At 40.5% G+C, this 20663-nt stretch overlaps 1 protein-coding gene across 3 annotated transcripts in view; it reads right to left on the bottom strand.

Moving 5' to 3' along the window:
- The window catches only part of LOC149181004 (two pore calcium channel protein 1-like), a 534602-nt gene that overhangs the window by 357451 nt on the left and 156488 nt on the right, over window positions 1-20663 (bottom strand). For all 3 annotated transcript variants that reach the window (XM_089416403.1, XM_089416401.1, XM_089416402.1), the window contains exon 10: window positions 9684-9745. In XM_089416403.1, coding sequence (XP_089272529.1) covers window positions 9684-9745 — 62 coding nt within the window. The remainder of the gene's footprint in view (window positions 1-9683; window positions 9746-20663) is intronic.

Genomic DNA, 20663 nt, shown 5'->3' with positions numbered 1-20663 from the left:
CTTTCGCATGGACAGATGGGGCATCGGAAGCTTTTCATCGCCTCAAGGAGATGATGAGTAGTTGTCCAGTTTTAACACTTCCGGACTTCTCCCAACCCTTCACCGTGGAGTGTGATGCATCCGGGGAGGGAGTCGGAGCAATACTATCTCAGGATGGGCACCCCATTGCTTTCGAGAGTCGGAAGCTCTTACCCCATGAGCAGTCATATTCTATATATGACAAGGAGATGTTGGCCATCATGCATGCATTGGCCAAGTTCCGACAGTATTTGGTGGGTAACAAGTTTCGGGTGAAGACTGATCACAACAGTCTTCATCACTTCATGGGGCAGCAAGGCCTCAACGACAGATAGCAGAGATGGGTCAGCAAGGTGCAGGCCTATGACTTTGACATAGAGTATGTGCGGGGAAAGCACAATGTGGTGGCTAATGCTCTATCCCGGAGACCCGCAGGCCTATCACTCATGAACATCTGCCATGATTGGAAGGCCTAGTTATTGTTGGCGTATTCCAAGGACAAGAGGGCATGCGAGATTCTGGAGGGTATGCACGCAGATGAGCGCTACCAGGTGATGGGTGAGGTCATCTACTACAAGAGGCGCATATTTATGGTGCCCAACTCGTAGTTGAGGGAGAGAGTGCTCCACGCAGCACATGACTCGCCATTGTCAGGGCACCAAGGGTTCAAGAAAGCATACATGGCAGTCAGGGAGCACTTCACATGGAAAGGCCTCAAGGGGGACGTACTGAAGCACATATAGGACTGTAAGGCATGTTAGAGGAACAAAGGGGAGCTGATTCATCCTGTAGGATTATTATAGCCGCTTCCCATCCCCGAGGGGAAATGGGAAAGTATCTCCATGGATTTCATCATGGGGCTCCCCATAGTACAGGGCAAGGACTGCATTTATGTAGTGGTCGACCGGTTGACCAAGTATGCCCACTTTTTCGCCATCCCTACCAGATATTCGGCTTCACAAGTTGCAGAGTTGTTCTTTAGGGAGATCTTCCGGTTACACGGGCTTCCTAAGAACATCATGAGTGACAAGGATAGCAGGTTCATGGGAGGCTTCTAGTAGGAGCTTTTCAGGTTGGTTGGTACCGAGCTCACCCCTAGCACGAGTTACCACCCCCAGACAGATGGCCAAACCGAGCGAGTTAATCAGTGGCTGGAGGGGTACCTGAGGAACTACGTGACTGGGTAGCAGAGGGCTTGGATCCGGTGGCTACATTTGGGCGAGTATTGCTACAACACCACCCACCACATGTCCATCGGTATGACTCCTTTCCGTGCCTTGTATTGTTATGAAGCATTATCTTTCGCTAATGTTGTTTTTGGAGACAGTCGGGCCCCAAAGGCCAAAGCTTAGATCCAAGAGAGCCAAGACATCCTCAAGGCTCTCAAGGATAACTTAATGACCGTGCAGGACCAGCAGAAGGTGTACGCAGATCGACATCGGACCGAGACACATTTCGAGGAGGAGATTTGGTGTACCTTCGGATACAGTTGTACAGGCAATCCACGTTGAAGCAAAAGGTGGTCGAGAAGCTACAACCCCGTTTTATGGGCCATACAAGGTGGGTAGGTGAGTTGGGGAGGTGGCCTACGAGCTAGAGCTGCCTCCGGGGAGCAGGATTCACAATATATTCCATGTCTCATGCCTTAAAAAGGTGTTGGGACAACAGGTGACAGCAGCAGTAGAGTTACCCCCATTGGATGATGAGGGCCACTTGGTTTTGGAGCCTGAGGCCATTTTGGAGAGGAGGGAGAGGAAGTTGAGGAGCAGGACCATCAGGGAGTTCTTGGTACACTGGAAGAACTTGTCGGATGAGGATGCCACCTGGGAGGGTGAGCACATTTTGGAGCACCCAGCTCTAAAGTTGCTTGAGGGCAAGCAACATTTGGGAGGGGAGGATTGTCATGTCCCTTCCCAAAATCATTTGTAACAGGCTTTGTTTCTACACAATTTTGCACAATTTTTCCACAGAAAAGGACCCTAGCAATTTCAACTTAGGGACTTAGGAGAAAATACGGCCAAGATTAGTTTGCTAGTGGAAGGTGGGGGCCACCCATGTGGGAATGCATACTAGGCAATTCGAATTGCTGGGAGAGAATTCGTATAGTTGTTGGAGGGGATCACATGAGGGAAAGGAAGGCCCATGAAGTCATAAGGAGGAGGAGCCTCTTAGTTGGTCATTCATTCACTCTTGCATATCGAAATTTACTTGATTGTTTGCTCGAGCTGCTTAGCTGAGTCAACTAGTTGTTTAGCCACGAATCTCTCAAGCGGGAGATTCAACCTTACCTTCGGGGGACTATAAGAGCCACCCTAGGAAGGCAGTTCCATAGCATCTTGAGGAGCTTCGGGAAGGATTCACAACACATCCATTTAGCCATCACCAGGAAGTGTGTATTTCTGGCCAGCAGGTAGAGAACACGCAATAGAGGGAGGAGCTTCATTGGGCCAACCATTAGCCGGGGAAACCAAGGAATTTGAAGGACATCATTGGGTATGTTGACCACTACATGTCAACAACCCATAACAGTACACCCCCTTTTTTTCGCAAAAGGGATAGTGCCTGATCGATGTGTTCATGCCATCCAACTATCATCATCAGCTTGATCGTCATCTTATAATGTAAACCCAATCTGCATGTGTATAACGTAAATAATCTCAGCAGATCCATGTTGTGTATGTAATCACTTAGGTAAATCTACTTTTCTGGTGACGATCTACATTCCGAGAGGTTTTTTGTCTCACCGATCCATTCTCGGATGGTCGGCAGAGTTTTCCTTCAGCCTTACCCCAAAGTCGGAATGGATTTTATCACTAGATCTTAGGGGAGTCCTAGTGTTCTAGATCAAGTCCATGTAAGAGTGATTTGGGAATAATCCTAACTATTTGGTTAGATTATTTTATTACAAATTGTTTGATCTACTAGATTATATTTTGTGTCGCAGAACTGGGTACTCTGTGAGGGTCTATCACAAATGGGTTTTCCCCCTTGAAATGTAAAAAATGTAAAAATCATGATGTAAAGTGTCTTGAGGGTTAGAAAAATAATTTATCCCCTCATAGGTTAAATAATTAAATTTTCTGGCCAAAAGTAATTACAATCCTAAGCCAGAAATTTGATTAATTCTAGGTCCTAGGTATATTTAAATTCTCCAAAAGCAGTCTACATGGGGTAGCTCAAGCGGAAGTGGCTGTGGAAATGAAGTCTCACAGAACCGGAAGTCTTGGGTTCAAATCTTGGGCTACCCTTCCCCCGTAGTGGGGTATGTAATGGACATGAAAATCAGAGAGTCCTACCAAAGCTTACAAAAAGAAAAAAATTCTCCAAAAGAAAAATTCGTTGGTCCTTAAAAATTAAAGTTTAAGAGGTCCAGGGACTAAGGTAAATTAATTATTTTGCTAAATTTTAAGCCTTTGGTCCCTGGGGTTAAGTCAAAGTCAAAATTTTGAGGAAATTAATTCAAAATTTTAATTTTTGAATTAATTAAAATGCATTTAATTGAAAATTTCGAATTTCCTCAATAATTTAAAATTTCGACGAATGAGATTAAAAGAAATTTTAATCCTCATCAACGGTCGAGATTGCTTTGACGAGGATCACTCGAACTAGCCATTGGAGGATTTATCTTTAAATAGGAGGTCATTTGTCAATCAGTTGATCCGATCTCTGGATCGTGTACTAAGCGAAAAGCTCTCTTGTAATCTTTTTATGAGCAATAAAGAAAGACTTTGGGGTTAATTTCTGCTGGTGTTACTCTTTGTGGAAATACTGTAAGATGTGTCATTTTCATGCATAGATTTCTTTTTAGCCATTGATGATAGCTTTTTGAAGAGTGATTTGAGTACAGGTATCTTGCTCAGTCGTTGGGGTTTGAATGATAATTTAAGTTTTGAATATAATAGCAGGTATCTCTATTTATCTGAATTTTATTATCATTTTCTCGCTCTATGTTGATGGTTGAATTGAGTTTTGCAGGAAAGTCTTGATTTTTTTAGATCATCGAGCGTTCAGGGAAGTTCTCGGTTGAACCAGCCAACTCCCAATCCGTGTTTTCTGAAGAGCCCAACTTAATTTGATCCCAGGCTTATCATAAGATATTTTTTATGGGTGATGCATGAAGGGTTTTGAGCTCAGTAACTCCTCTAAAATTCAAAAAAATTAATTTTTCTGTGTTAAATCGATAGATCTAGCTGTTGAGAGCCTCAAATTATCAAATCTGGGAGCGGAGTTCGACTCACACTCCTTAGATCTGATAGATCTGCCATTTATGTACATAGATCTATAATTATTTTCAGTTTTCTAACTTGGGTTTTCTAGGTTTTAGTTTTTTGGGTCATTGTATATATTGTTTGGGTGTTTCTTGTTGTCCTGCAGCTGCAGATCTGAAGCAAAAAACTGTGCAGAGTCCAGATCTAGGCCCTAGAGGGTAAGATCTGGATCTCTGGGTTTCATCAACAATCATTTTCCAGAGATATTATTCAGACATTTTGCAGTCCAGGGTTCAAAATAAATATTCAGATCTGAAAATTTTTAAGGGTTTTACCGGTAAATCTTAAGCAGATGTATAGAATCTTAATCTGGTAAATTTATCTTCAGTTCTTGGGCTACAGTTTCTCTGCTGCCTGGGGTGTCCTGAGCAGAAAATTTCGAATTCGTTTTTACTATCATTTTCTAGAAAATTTCGAAATTATTTTTCTTGTCTGTGTTTGGGTTTTAAAAAAAAAATTATCTGAAAAATTTATAAGGGTTTCTGGCCATCTATTTGTTGTTTGGGGTTTCTGGGTTTGCTGTAAATTTTTTATTTTTTTTTATAGAAAACCCTCTCTTTTCAACTGCTCTCAAATCCCCTCCACGTCTTCTTCCCTTACTGCTCCTTCCCTATTTCACGTTGCCATACCCCTCATTCTGTCAGCTTTTCCCTCCACGCATTTTTACAGTTTTCCTTTCGCAGCTCACTCCTTCAAAACCTGCGTATTGCTCCCATAAACCCTCGCTGCTACATCGAACTATTCCTCCTCCCGTGCAGTCTGCCAACTTGACTTCTCCATGTTGCCAGAGGGTCAAAGTCTCCTCCATAATCCGCGTCCTTCTCATTGCATTTCCCCGCTGCCATCCCTGCGGCTCTCCCATAGAACCCTCATCCGCTGCCTTCTTCGAGCTCCGCGAACAGTCCACCTCGTTCAGATCCCTTTCCCTCAACGCCATCAAGCTGCCATCGAACCTGTCTGTGTCCCTAGCTCCATCCTCCATGCACATTCACGTTGCTCCCTAACCTGCATCTGCATTCCATCCTCGCATTTTTTCCTCCCCTCCGTCGAGTTGCTCTTCCCTCCCGCCATCAAACCTGCACATACAAAGCAGAAAAAGTTTTCGATCCTTTTTTATTTCGATTTGTTTATATTTCACTTTGTATATTAGATTAGGGTTAGTTTTATTTTTCGACCTTCTTTTTTAATGTATGCTTAGTCTAGAGTTTGTATAATATTTTTAGTTTCGACTTTGTTTTGGTTTTCATTTTAAATTTGATTTCATTTGACACTTTTTCATTTTTGATTTTGGGGTTTAAAAAATCATAGAAATCTAAAAATTTAAAGACTTTTAAAATCCTAAACATTTAAAAATCTTTAAAAAATTTAAAATTTTCAAAATATAAAAATTCTAAAAACATTAAAAAAGTCCTAAAAATCTAAAAAACTTTTCAAATTTAAAATTCTTAATATCTTAAAAAAATCTAATATATTTAAAAGTCTAAAAATAAAAAATTCAAAAAATCTAAAACATTTACAAAGTTTCAAAAAACCTAAAAATCCTAGACATTAAAAAATTCCAAAAATTTTAAATTTGTGACTTGAGAATTAAAAATGAAATAAATTAAGGGGTTTTCGCTTAAACATTAAAAATTTTAATGTGGCCTGTGGCCCATTAAAAATTTCAATTTTTTTAACCTGTTGATTTTGTTTTACTTCTTTAGTTATCGCCTAAGCAATAATTAAGATTTGAATTTGAAGTTCCTTAGTGTTATTAAAAGCATATTTCTCTATGGTCAAGATGCGATAAATGTTTTAAATATATTCGCTGTTCGAAAAGGTTAATTGAATCTAGATCTGGGCAGTTAATGAAAATCATTTTTAATCTGGAATATCTTGCATGTTATAGTTTTGGGCGTTTACATTAATTGTTCATGATTGTCGCTTTGCCACATAAATAAGTCTTCTCTGGATAACTTGTTTCATTTGGTCTATGGTTAATTCGAATATAAAAGGCACTGGTCTATAGTTATTTATATCTTGTAATCGTGTCTTATCTTGTCCATCTATCGTAATTCACCGAGGCTTGTTTTAAATTCATCAAGTTATTCATCATTAAAATCTCCTAGAGCCAGTGTTTCACAAGCTTTCTCATCCATTTACGTCAGGGACTACCCCGCTTGACTTGCCTAGGAGAGAGTCTAAACGGAATCAGTAAGGATCAAGAGGGACAACCCTTACTCTGAGCGTTGTCGCGGTGCCTAGACACTCTGTGCGACAACAGGGTCAACATTTAGGAGGATTTTTGGAGCAAGGTAGTGCAAACATTTTTTCATTTTTGATTTTGGGGTTTAAAAAATCATAAAAATCTAAAAATTTAAAGACTTTTAAAATCCTAAACATTTAAAAATCTTTTAAAAATTTAAAATTTTCAAAATATAAAAATTGTAAAAACATTAAAAAAGTCCTAAAAATCTAAAAAACTTTTCAAATTTAAAATTCTTAATATCTTAAAAAAATCTAATATATTTAAAAGTCTAAAAATAAAAAATTCAAAAAATCTAAAACATTTACAAAGTTTCAAAAAACCTAAAAATCCTAAACATTAAAAAATTCCAAAAATTTTAAATTTGTGACTTGAGAATTAAAAATGAAATAAATTAAGGGGTTTTCGCTTAAACATTAAAAATTTTAATGTGGCCTGTGGCCCATTAAAAATTTCGATTTTTTTAACCTGTTGATTTTGTTTTACTTCTTTAGTTATCGCCTAAGCAATAATTAAGATTTGAATTTGAAGTTCCTTAGTGTTATTAAAAGCATATTTCTCTATGGTCAAGATGCGATAAATGTTTTAAATATATTCGTTGTTCGAAAAGGTTAATTGAATCTAGATCTGGGCAGTTAATGAAAATCATTTTTAATCTGGAATATCTTGCATGTTATAGTTTTGGGCGTTTACATTAATTGTTCATGATTGTCGCTTTGCCACATAAATAAGTCTTCTCTGGATAACTTGTTTCATTTGGTCTATGGTTAATTCGAATATAAAAGGCACTGGTCTGTAGTTATTTATATCTTGTAATCGTGTCTTATCTTGTCCATCTATCGTAATTCACCGAGGCTTGTTTTAAATTCATCAAGTTATTCATCATTAAAATCTCCTAGAGCCAGTGTTTCACAGGCTTTCTCATCCATTTACGTCAGGGACTACCCACCTTGACTTGCAAGGTAGTGCAGCAAACAGGGAGTTCAAATTCCAACCTTGGAGGACAACGCAGAGGGCCAATCCAGGCAACACATGGGTCTTGATGGAAAGAGCTACAGCCCGAAATCACAGTTGGGAAGGAAGAAGATTCATAGGAGAGTTCAGCTCAGTGATTTGGTGCAGTTTTTGGGAGGTTTTCCAGCTTCATTCCAGTAGGCCGAGTTTTGCAGTTGCAACTGAGGTTGGGCTCCTTGGGGGTTGAATTTCAGAAGTCTGAACCAGGCCAAACCCTTCCTAGGTTTTGGTGGGTTTTGGCTAAGGAGCAAGGAGCTGAAATCTTATAATTTTCTGAGCACGGGAAGCAGTGATTCCAACCCTTCGATTCCAACAGACAGTGCAGTTTCTAGGCAGCGCAGATCAGTTTTGGTGCAACAGTTGGGTAGCCTTCAGATCAGCATTTGCTCACCTGGGTTTTGTCACGCTTGTCCTTAGAGACAAGCCCAAGTGCACCATTCTATTTTATCATTGTATTTTCCCTTGAAGAATTAATAAAATGGCTTAGCAGTTCTCTATTTCCAGCGTTTTCATGGGTGCTTGATGTGTATTTCGTTTCTCTGATTGTTGGACTGTTTGTTTGCTTTGTTTATCACTTAATTTCCTATTTAGGAACATTACAAAGAGCAGGGAGCTTTAGTTGAGGTGACAGTGGGATTTTGCTCCATTGTTGCCACTTGACCTAGTAGTCGCTTTATAGGATCCCCTCCTAGGACCCCTACTAGTTTGTGTGGTAACAAGCATCCAGTTTGATCTCGTCCATAAATTCCTTTGCCCTAGTTGTTTGTCCTAGGGTAAACCCTAGTCTAGTTTTACTTCAACTTAGGGGCTTGTTTGAGGCTTTCATGTGCCTTGATCTTGTTCACATACATTATTGGAAACCCCTTCTCCTTGCCTTGACCTTTGGCCATCCCAACACTCAACTTACCAATCAAGCCCTAGGTCTTGTGCCTCATTTTCTAGGTCTCTATAAAGAAAGTGAATTGCCTCCTATTGGATCCTTGAACCTAAATTGTGATTTTCTTATAGAAGCCCTCATTGTGTCACCTTGTACTCTAACTTTAGAATACCCATTAGGTGACCTTCTCGCATACTGGGACTCCTTCCATCGATGAAAATACATAAAGAGCAAGGGGTTTTGGCTGTGGCGATAGTGGATTATTACCCCATTGTTATCACTTGGTCTAGCATTAACCTTGTAGGGTGCCCCTCTCCAAGACCTGCTAAATTTTGCGGCAACAAGCACAAAATGATGATCACTAAATACATTTTTGTCTAATTTAGTAGTAATTTTAGGGTTTAGCAGTAAGTGATTTTTAGTGCTCCTCGAGGGAGAAAAAGAAAATTAACATAGAATTGGTTGACTATGAAACTCTCTTTGAGCACTTTTGCCATCTTTAGTAGAAATTGTGGGAAATATTCTCTAAATAAGCACAAAATGATGATCACTAAATACATTTTTGTCTAATTTGGCTATATTTTTCACATTTTTAGTGCTCCTCGAAGGAGAAAAACTACTCGCATTTTTAGTGTTCCTTGAGGGAGAAAAACTATGTATGACAATATATTTTATTTTGTGTAGTTTAATAAGGTAGAGAATCCCTTTTGTCTTTAGTCTTCAACTTTGTCATAATTTTGTACAATAAATATGCAGTTTTTGAGTAATAAAATATTACAAAGACAATGGATTCGAGAAGGTCACCTCATCAAATTCTTTGCTTCTGCAATGTACATGTATCATATACCTATGAAGTACAATAATTATCCTTGTAATACTTTCAGATTTTTATATTCCAAAACATAATTGTTTCTACATTTCTAGCTCTGAATTACAAAATAATAAACATCACATTTATTTATTAATGATGATTCTTGATATTATTTTATAGCTATGCTCAAACTCTTAACCTCAGTTTCAAAAATAAATCATGAGGTAAAACAAAAGGAAAGATAAACATCTCGTACAAATTAAGTTGATGAGAGACTTTCTTAGATTATTGTTAAATGCTCTAAACATATTTCAGAGTCATCATTAATTTATTTCTTGCAAGATGTCCTTTATCTTCAGATAAATAATAATGTAAACAGACATTTACACAAAACAAGCGCATTGTAAAATGAGATGAGAATAAGATGGAACCAAATTTTGGTTACATTACCGATATTTATTCAACTCTTCAAAGAGTTGAGCACATTGATCTTTGTCTAGAAAGCCACAACCCTAACAACAAAACAACAGATACAAGTAAGAATTACTGATATAATATATTTTATTTTTTCCATCCAACCTTTACTTAGAAAGATCATTTTGGCTAGATGTGGAACACAAAATCCAATACTACAATTTCTTTCTTTTTGCTTATGTTCTTCTTTGGTTGTTTCTCAACTACTTCAAGAAATCATTCTGTATGGAGTGAAAAATGAGGTTATTTATATAGGTAAGTATAAACCTTAAACATGAGATGTATGACACTTTTACTATATGGAATAATGGTACACAAAATTATTATCATCATCATTGCCATCATTATTACTGCTGGGGTTTTCCCTGTGTTGAGGGGGAGGGACTAAATTTTATATCACTACAAAATTATATTAAGGTATAGAATTAGATGTGGGGAAAAGATTTACTTTCCCTATATAATTAACATAGAAAATGAGAGTAATAGATGCAAAATATAATTTGTTGTTCATGCATATTAATATATATCAGGTACCAACTCCATTCAACATAGTGGGTTGTTGGATAGTGTTATGAATATAATTCATAACAAATAAAATAAATATAAATAATGTAAATAATAATAAATAAAAATAATGATTATGTTAAATAGTCATTCAAAGACATGTTTGGTCATGAAATGACACCTGCCTAGGTATATAAGCAGGGCCTCATTGTAACATTCAACATCCTTGTACATTTTATATATATTAATAAATTATTATTACAAATACCTTTTGTGCATTTTATATTTTAAGTCAACAAGCTACAGTTTGTTGCTTCAGTGGTATCAAAGCCATGCGAGTCTTTGAACGTTATCCGCCGCACAATATGCCGTTAAGTTTTCGCCACGAATTTATTGAGCAGTTAAGTAAAATTCAAGAAAAGCTTCAGCAATTAGAAAAATCATGTGCAGAAGTTACAGCACGTCTAAAGGAAATCGATAATAAGGAAAATGATAGCGATGGTGAAACGAAACAAGGTGAAGCAGTAGATGATTATAATGATGAACATGAAGATGTGATAGACACTGATGAATATGAAAATAATATCGATCAAGATGACGATCCAGATGAAGCTGATCTTAATGAGGATGAAGTTGTTGGTGTAGTGGACAGTCTTGACCATAATGAAATTGACAATGGTTTCAATTTGTTGCAAGGATGGTTCCTCAGAGAACGGTCTGGCAAGCATTCAGGAGGTTGTTGGTTCTTATAAGCAAGGGGAGAGGGTAGGATATGCAGAACCTGCTCCGGGAGTTGAGCTGTATCTATGCCCCACTGATGTTATTACAATGAAAGTTCTCAATAAATATGTTACACACGAAGATTTTGAGAATATAAATGAGCAGAATGGTTTGATTGGATGTGTTGTGTGGCGAAGAAATAATGTAACCTCTAATATTATGCATAAGATGTCAGAACAACAATATATAAATGCAAAAAAGCTTGCACTATCTGGTCATTTGCTGGATTCTCCAACGCGCCCTGGTGTCTTAGATTCGGTTCCATATGGAACTGACAACCCAAATTATGTGATTAATTCTAGCCTTGAAAACCATTTTGTTCAAAGTAGATCACCGACTATGAAATCTGCACTAACTACTACATTACTTGAAAATATTACATCTGAAGATAAAGATGCTTCAGAAACTGATATTCCACCTGGATTTGGTTCCTGGCCACCTTGTGATCAACAAATAAATGTACCCAAGATTATTGAATCGTCTGATTTTAATGATGATGATTTGATTGATGATGTGCCCCCAGGATTTGGGCCCACAATAGCAGTTAGTATAAATGGTGGCTATACTAAAAATTTGGATGACGACGATCTTCCGAAATTTGATGATGGAGTGTTTGTACCTTATCAACGCCAAATACCCCCATCAAATCAGTTGCCTCCAGAAAATTGTAGCCTGCAGTCCAGTTCAGGTTCTTATCCACCTATTTCTTCGGTTAAGCCAGTCTCAATATTTTCTACTTGAAGAGGCCCATTAAGTCGAATAATGACAGGGGGGCAACCATTGCCACTACAACCGGTAAATTATCAGAGTATCCATAGCAGCAATGCGGGATCTGTTATTAGCCTCAAAGGTGATATACGAAAGGGGAAGTAGGGAATGAGCCACTCAGAGGCATCTCATATGTTGTGCATGCTTCAGAACAGGCTGTTACAGTGGCGCTTTGTTAATACAAAAGTTGAAGCTGCTAGGAATGCACAAACTGCTACAGCTGAGAAATTGCTCTACAATGCGTGGGCTAAAATTTCAGAACTACAACATTCTATTAGCATGAAGCAAGTCTAATCGCAGCTGAGCGTGCCAGCGGAACGTAGAGTTATCCCAGACCGGAATGCGTTGACAGATGCGAGTATTGGACGTGGAGACAGATGCGTGGATATTGGTCGAGTTCCGGTCCGACCTCGATTAAAACCCATTTGTCGTCCTTTTCCAAGCCATGTTCAAACGACGATAACTTTTCCGTCAGCTCGCTTCCTATATACATAACGCACAAATATTTCATGTTAATTGTATAGTCATATCACTATATAGTTACATAATAAATAATTTAATTATTTAAAAATAAATAAAAATAAAAATAAATAACAATAATAATATTATTATTATTATTATTTAATTTTAAAAAAATCATTATTATATATAAGAAAAAAGGGCGAGAGCAAAATGGATTAAGCTCAACAATATCGCTTACACATGTTGGAAGGAGTAGGCAACGTGAAAGAAATTATCATCAATTAAGCTTTGAGGACAAAGCTAAGTTGCACGAAACGGGGAAACGCGGAAGCGAAACGAAACGGGGAAGCGAAACGAAACGCGACCTCCCCAAATTTTGGAAACGGGGAAACGCGAATATATATAATAATATATATATATATTAAAAATATTTAAAAATTATTATTATATATATGTGCAATCATAAAGCATGAATGATACATTTACTTACATAAACATTTAAACATTAAGATTAAATTTACATCACATTTACTACCTGGAAACCCTACCTGGAAACCCTAAAAAAAATAAAAAACAAATTTAAAAAAATAAAAATAAAAAACAAGTGTTTTTTTTGGGGAAACGTGGCACGTACGGCCTGGAAACGCGTTTCCGACCGTACGGCCAAGTTTCCGTTTCGGGAAACGTGGACGTACGGCCGGAAACGCGTTTCCAGGCCGTACGGTACGGGGAAACGAGTTTCGTTTCGTTTCCCCTGGGGAAACGGACCCCCTGCCCACGTTTCCTGCAACTTAGGGACAAAGCTTTTCGAAGAAAGAGACAGTGTTAATAAAATAAATATAAATAATCTAAATAATAAAAAATCAAAATAATGATTATGTTAAATAGTCATTAAGTTAAATGAAAAGGTATGTCTAAAAGACATGTTCGGTCGTGAAAGGACACCTGCCTGTTGATTTGGGGTAGCATCGGATGTGCACTAGCCATGAAAATTGGTGGAGAGACTAAAGCACATGAGATCCCCAAGACCCAGAAATAGTTTGGATAGATTGTACCCGGTTTGAGAGATATTAAAATAATTAATATTTTTAATGGACTTCCTAAGTTTAAACTTAGGAAAAATAAAATATTAATGGGTATTAATATAAAACTGGGTTAGAAGGTTCCAAAAGTCATGGATCAAGCCAATTCTAATCTTAGCCATTGATTAGAGATTTAATCTCAGTTGTTCAAGGACCAATGAGAAAAGTATAAGAGGAGGCTTGAGGGTCAGTTGGAGAATACACCAGAGTGATCAGTGATTCATTTTGCTAGAGCGGGGTTGCTAAGCAAAGTTGAACCAGTGATCAGCAACAAGGGACAGAGAGACAATATTGAGAGAACAGCGCAGAAGCAGAGAGAGCGAGAGCAGCAGCCAGTCCAGGCTACGCAGAGCCCAACAGAGACAGCACAGAGGCTAGAGGGACTGTGTCATCCACGCAGAGGCTGCTTGAGAGACACAAAGGGTCCCAGAGGCTGCGCAGTGCCTCAAAGGGTTGATGCACAGGGTCCTGGGGTTGACGCAAGTCAGCAGGAGGCTAACGCAGAGGCCAGAAGGGCCAACGCTGAGCTTCAGTTGTGCCAGAGAGGCTTTCATGGGACAGGTTTTCTGGATACCTGTTTCCGAATATAGAGGTATTGTTGCCGTCTAGGTTGCACAAAACGGAGAAACGGGTACGAGTTTCCGAAACGGGAACCGATACGAAACGCGACCTCCCAAAATTTTGGAAACGGGGAAACGCGAATATATATATATATATATATATATATATATATTAGGACATTTAAGAAATATGTGCAATCATAAAGCATATATGATACATTCTAATTTATTACATTATGATAAAATTGTCAATTGTCAATGCATAAACTATAGGTCTCTAAATTTACATCACATTTACTTATGAATGATCACATAATGAAAATAGAAATATCCAAAATCAGCCATGAGAAATTTCTAATTTCTTGTCTCGTGCTTGATTGGGAGTCTCCTCCTACATAGTCAAACGACCTTAGTGCCCTTGATTAAATACAAGTTTCATACCCTAGTACCCTACATGCTCTTCATTATTGGGAGTCTCCCCTACATAGAGGGCTTGGTTCTCTTGATTAAATACAAGTTCCATACCCTAGAACATGATAAAATCCAATGGAAACATTGCAATCCCCCAATCCTGAAATCTTGAAAAACAGATAAGTCTGCTGGATTTTGAGTGAGATCTAAAATTCTACTTTCTCCATATGAAATCCAATGAGGGCAAAACCACTCTCAAACATCCTGAGTCATTTCATGGTAATGTTAAAAATTTAAGTAAAAGGATGAAAATGAAAAATAAAGGAGAATATCACTTTTACTTTAAGAATTTAATATTACCATGAATTGCATATCAACACTAGGGCAAAAGTTCACTTTTATAACTTTAGAAAAGCATCTAGAAGCAACTAGCAGTCACTAGGATAACCTAAAAATAATTTAGAAAACAAATTTCAATAATAAAAAAAAATAAAAATAAAAAAGATGAGTAAAAAGCTAAAACGTGAGTCATACGGCCCTAAAACGCATTTCAGGCCGTACTGCCACGTTTCACGAGTGAAACGTGGCAGTACGGCCTGAAACGTGTTTCAGGTCCGTACCATACATGTTTCAGCGTTTCGTACCCATTTCCGTATGGAAACGCCCCCTTGCCCTATGTTTCCTGCAACATAGGCTGCCGTGTCTTTTTCTCTGTCGGGTGAGCCGGTTAGGCACCCAGTTGTACTCAAGGAAATACTGCATAAGAATAAACCCTCAGAATAGTTGCACTGGTTTTCCCGCAATGGGTTTTTCCGGGGACATTTGTCCAAAAATAACGGTGTCACTTGTGTGCTTGTTTTCTTTCAGTTGATGATCTGTAGATGTTGTCACTGTATTGTGATTATTTCGGTATTTAAATGTATTAAATAACTTATTCGAATTTAAACAAGTATAAGAAATAAACCAGCAAAATACAGATTAATTTTCTAATAGATAGACTTAAATAATTCAACATGGTATCAAAGTGTGGTTGTAGATCACAGGAAAACTGAAGGCATCAACTAAGCAGAGCATTTGCAGCAGATTCAGTTGTCCCGAGTGATAGAGCTGATCCTTGCAGAAAGCGACAGACGAAGGAGTGATGCAGAGAGACTGCGTTATCAGTCTAGGCCAGAGAGAGGCCAGCGTAGAGGCTGAGGAAGGCAGAATCAGGCTCACATAGAGCCACGCAGAGGCCAGGAGAGCTGAGGGAGTTGATTTACCGGTGCCGGGATTGCGCAGAGCCAAGAGGCTCAATCCTTCAGTTGTTGGGGCATAGGATGCTTTAGGTAGTTTACGAAGCGAAGCTGGTGGGGTATTGTGGTCAGAACAACACCTAACAGGGCAATACCAAATTGGAGGGAGTTGCTGCCGAGGTAGATTTCTAGCCAAGGAATCCAGATCAGTGTTGCAGTTGCACAGACAATCAAACTGGGGCAACTTGACGTTGGCAGAAGGATTTCCAGGAGAGAAATCAGGACTCAGAGGGAGTCCAGAAGAGAACTTCCAGACGGGAAGTAGAGAGACCCAGAGGAGTCGAACCAAGAACTTCTAGGCGGGAAGTAGAGAGACTCAACAGGAGTCGAACTGAGAACTTCTAGGCGGGAAGTAGAGAGACTCGGAGGAGTCGACAGAGAAGAGCAGAGAGATGGTCGTGAATGGGCTAAGAGATCAGGATAGGCTGGACGGAGCGTCCAACTTTGTGGTCTAGAAGGCCAGGATCTTGTCCATTCTAGACAGACATCGCATCAAGGGCTTCGCCTTGAGAACTATGGCTATCCTAGTTGACCCGGTAGCAAATGATAGGTACGAGGAGGCAATGGCTAAGGCAAAGTGCATCATCCTTGATGGGGTCAAGGATCATGTGGTCCAACATATTGCCGAGAAGGAAACGACAAAGGAGATGTGGGACACTTTGAAGACATTGTACCAACATACTTTTGTGCAGAGGAAGATGCTCCTCGAGAATTAGCTAAAGTCATACCAGATGCAGAAAGGGGAGCAGATAGATCACTTCCTTGGTCGATTGAAGGAGATCAGGGACCAGCTGACTTCCATAGGAGCTATGCCGGATGAAGAGTTGATGGTTAGGACCGCATTTAACGTGGTCTCTGCAGAGTGGGAGACATTTGTCCAGAGCACACTGGGCAGGGCGGATCTTCCAGATTGGGAAGAATTGTGGGCAACTCTTCACCAAGAAGAGATCAAAAGGCTTAGCAAGAAGGGAAGTAGCAGCAGAGGAGTCCAGATCAAGAAGGAAGAGGAAGAGGATGTGGCTCTAGCATCTGCGGGAAAGCAGGAGAAGAGAAAGAAGAAGGACCTCTCCAAGGTCAAGTGCTTACATTATGGGGAATTGGGTCACTATGCGAACCAGTCTCCGAAGAACAATGGAGAGGCTTCTAAGTCTAGGGCAGTGCCAGCGAAGGTGGAGAAGGAGATCGAGGAGGATTACGATTGTGCCATGAGTGCTCATGTGCCTCTAGAGAAGAGGTGGGGAGACATCGAGCTGTAGTCAGGAACACTATAGACGATGAGGGCAGGATCCTTGAGGTACCCAACCTCTTGGATTATACCTTGCTATGGGAGCCCCAGTAGAGACGGATGCGGATGAAGCAACAAAGAGTGCTACAATGCAGGAGTCCCCGAGCAGCGCGAGGCTAGCAGGCTGCAACAGTGCGAGAGGCACGGGAGTGTTGCAATGGTGTAGGATGGCACAGACAGGATTGCAACGGTGCGAGATGCAGGGAGTTGTTGCAACAGGGTAGAGGTCAGTAGAGGGAGCATTTGTTAGCGGCAGAGGGAGCTTCAAAATCGGGAGTGTTTCTAGCCTGGCAGGGATGTCAGAAGTTGGGTGGATCAATTACTTACTTCTCAGTAACTGAGTTGCAGTGCAGTAGCACGATGCAGCATGATGAGAGGGGGATGCAATGCAGATGCAGTGTTGGGAGGACGGACCAGTAGCAGCACAGAAGCAGAGGGAGCTGCCGTACAAATGCAGCAGTGGAAGTGGCAGGGCCATGAGCAGCAGTGCAGAGGATGTTGGGTGGGGAGGCCTAACATCAGCATAGGTATCGGTGTCGAATAATTAGTGTAATGCTCAGTGAGGAGTATTACTAGAGCACAATCCTCACTAAGAGGGAGTGTTGATTTGGGGTAGCATCGGATGTGATCTAGCCATGAAAATTGGTGGAGAGGCTAAAGCACATGATATCTCCAAGACCCAGAAATGGTTTGGACAGATTGTACCTGGTTTGGGAGATATTAAAATAATTAATATTTTTAATGGAGTTCATAAGTCTAAACTTAGGAAAAATAAAATATTAACAGGTATTAATATAAAATTGGGTTAGAAGGTTCCAAAAGTCATGGATTAAGCCAAATCTAATCTTAGGTGTTGATTAGAGATTTAATCTCGGTCGTTGAAGGACCAACGAGAAAAGTATAAGAGGAGGATTGAGAATTAGTTGGAGAATACACCAGTGTGATCAATCATTCATTTTGCTAGAGCGGGGTTGCTAAGAAAAGTTGAATCAGTGATCAATAGCGAGGGGCAATGAGTACGAGGCAAAGAGGCAGAAACAATACTGAGAGACCAGCACAGAAGCAGAGAGAGCGAGAGCAGTAGCCAATCCAGGCTACGCAGAGCCTAGCAGAGACAACGCAAAGGCCAGAGGGACTGCGTCATCCACGCAAAGGCTGTTGGAGTGACACAGAGGGTCCCAGAGGCTGCGCAGTGCCTCAGAGGGCTGACGCAGAGGGTCCTAGGTTGACATAGGTCAGTAGGAGGTTGACGCAAAGGCCAGAAGGGCCAGCATTGAGCTTCAGTTGTGCCGGAGAGGGTTTCGTGGGACAAGTTTTCTGAATACCTGTTTCCGAATATAGAGGTATTGCTGTCGTGTATTTTTCTTTGTCAGGTGAGCTAGTTAGGCACCCAGTTGTACTCAAGGAAATACTGCATAATAATAAACCCTCAAAATAGCTGCACCGGTTTTCCCACATTGGGTTTTTCCAGGGACATTTGTCCAAAAATTATGGTGTCACTTGTGTGCTTGTTCTCTTTCAGTTGATGATCTGTAAATGTTGTGACTGTATTGTGTTTATTTTGGTATTTAAATTTATTAAATATGATCCGGATTTAAACAGAAATGCAACAAATTACAGATATAACCATAAATAAAAAGATGCAGTAGAAATAACACGTCATTTCATTAATATCAAACACTGAAATATGCTTACAGACAAAATGGAAATAAGACTAGCTCGGGCGATGGTAGCTTATCTCTGAGAAGAGATGTGGCGGCTACATGCCTCTGAACTGCGTTACAATGGGGCTCAAGGGCCTTTTTTTATTGTTGAACAATAAGAGCAAACCCTAAACAACCAAAACCCTAACCCGAGGAGATGTAACACCAAGAGTTTATGGGCCCCGTTGGGGTGAGTTGGACAACCAACTTCCTGGGGTCGCGACTTGGTCATATTATCTCCGTTTGACATGCATGATAACCCGTTGGAAAGATCTCTCCAGGACTACGACGGAAAAGATGATTTTAGATAGAAAATCGTTGGTGGTAGATTGCCAAAAAACGTCATTTAGGGCCTCAAAATGGCTCCGGAAGTTTAGGACCCGAAAAATTGCTAAAAATAGTAAATTGTGCTACAATTAAGGAAATTGAAAAACTGAAAGAAACAATGGTGGGGGTCCAAGTGGAATTCACGGGTGGCCACCAATATCCACCTAGATCATTCCTCCCCCCTTAGGAAGCAATGGTCCCCATTGCGTTGAGTTTTTCCATAAGATGAGGAAACTTCTACTGAACTCGGTCCCTGGTGAGCCACTTGCCCTGGTGAAGGAGTTGCCTAGCTTTGACAACTCGATACAGTTGGATCTTCTGCTGGTGAGTGTTCTTGATCTGCGTGTCCATGATCCGATCAGTTGTGGCTTGCTCCATGCAATCTGGATTTAACTTTGTAGGTGTGAGTTGTTCTACAATGTCTGATGTGTCCAACAATGGTGGGAAATATGGTCAAAGGCAGTCCACATTGAACACTGGGTGCAGGCCAAGGAATGGGGGAATGTTGAGCTCAAATGCATTGTCGCCCACAGCCTTGGTAATGGTGTAAGAACCATATCGGAGTGGTCTAAGTTTACGATAGGCTTTGGTAAGGCGTTCCTTTTGCAAATGCAACCAGACTTTGTTGCCCACCGGAAACTCGTGTGGCACCCGATGTTGATCATGTCGCTGCTTGTACTTGGCATTTGATTTCTCCAGAAGGTCATGGACCTGCTAGCGGATATGTTGGATGTGCTCAATGAAGTTGTTTGCCTAAACGGCTTCTGATTGGACATGAGCCGAATCTGCTTGAGTAGCTGCAAATGGTATGGCCACATCAATGGGACATAGTGAATGGAATCCCAAGCCCACCCGAAAAGGGTTGTGGCCAGTGGAGCTGTGGAGAGCCCGGTTCTCGCTGTGCTGGACATAGGGAAGGCTCTCATCCCATGTGCGTGGATGCTTTGAGTTGTACGTGCGCAGAATGTGTACGATCATCCTGTTGACGATCTTTGTCTGGCCATTAGTTTGGGGATGGAAAGTTGTGGACTTAGTGAGCTTGGTGTCTAGCATCGACCAGAGACTGGACCAAAATGTACTGAGGAACCTGCTGTCCCGATCTGACATGATAAACTGTCGGATCCCAAAGTGTACCCAGACTCGTTCAAAGAAGAGTTTTGCAATGGCTTCTTGTTGTGATATTCTTCTTGCAGGCTGCCAGAATGGCCATCTTCGAGAATCTGTCGATGACCACAAAAACACAGTCATTGCCATGCTTAGTAGAATGAAGGCCTGACATGTAATCCATGGAGATGGATTCCCAAGGTCGACTAGGGGTAGGCAGCAAAGTATAGAGGCCTTGCTTCTTGATGGTCGGTTTGGCAATGGCGCAGGCAGTGCAAGGATCTGATGTACTTCCCGACATCCTGTCGAAGATTCGGCCAGTAGAAATACTTTTGCAATACTACCACTGTTTTCTCGACCCCGAAATGCCCAGCGGCCCGACTGTAGTGCGCTTCCCAAATCATCTTGGCTCGCTCGCTTGAAGGAACACAAAGGTGTCCCAGGTGGCATAGCAAGGCATCCTGGAGGTGAAAATCTGGAACTTGCTGACCCTCCAAGAGCATCTGGTATGTGTGGCCGAACTCTGGGTCGCTTTTGTAGAGAAGTGGCCAATCAGAAGTCTCGTGCCCACAAGAGTTGAGCATGGTGGTTAACACCATGATCGATGGTCGACTGAGGCAGTCTGCAACATTATTGGTGCTACCCTTCTTATACTTGATATTCAAATGGAACTGC

This window comes from Pinus tabuliformis, chromosome 3_2, assembly GCF_031772625.1.
Source record: "Pinus tabuliformis cultivar Carrire ecotype Pingquan chromosome 3_2, CPIR1, whole genome shotgun sequence".
Lineage (NCBI taxonomy): Eukaryota > Viridiplantae > Streptophyta > Pinopsida > Pinales > Pinaceae > Pinus > Pinus tabuliformis.
Note: the sequence above shows the minus strand (reverse complement) of the source record. Positions and strands in the feature narration are given on the sequence as shown.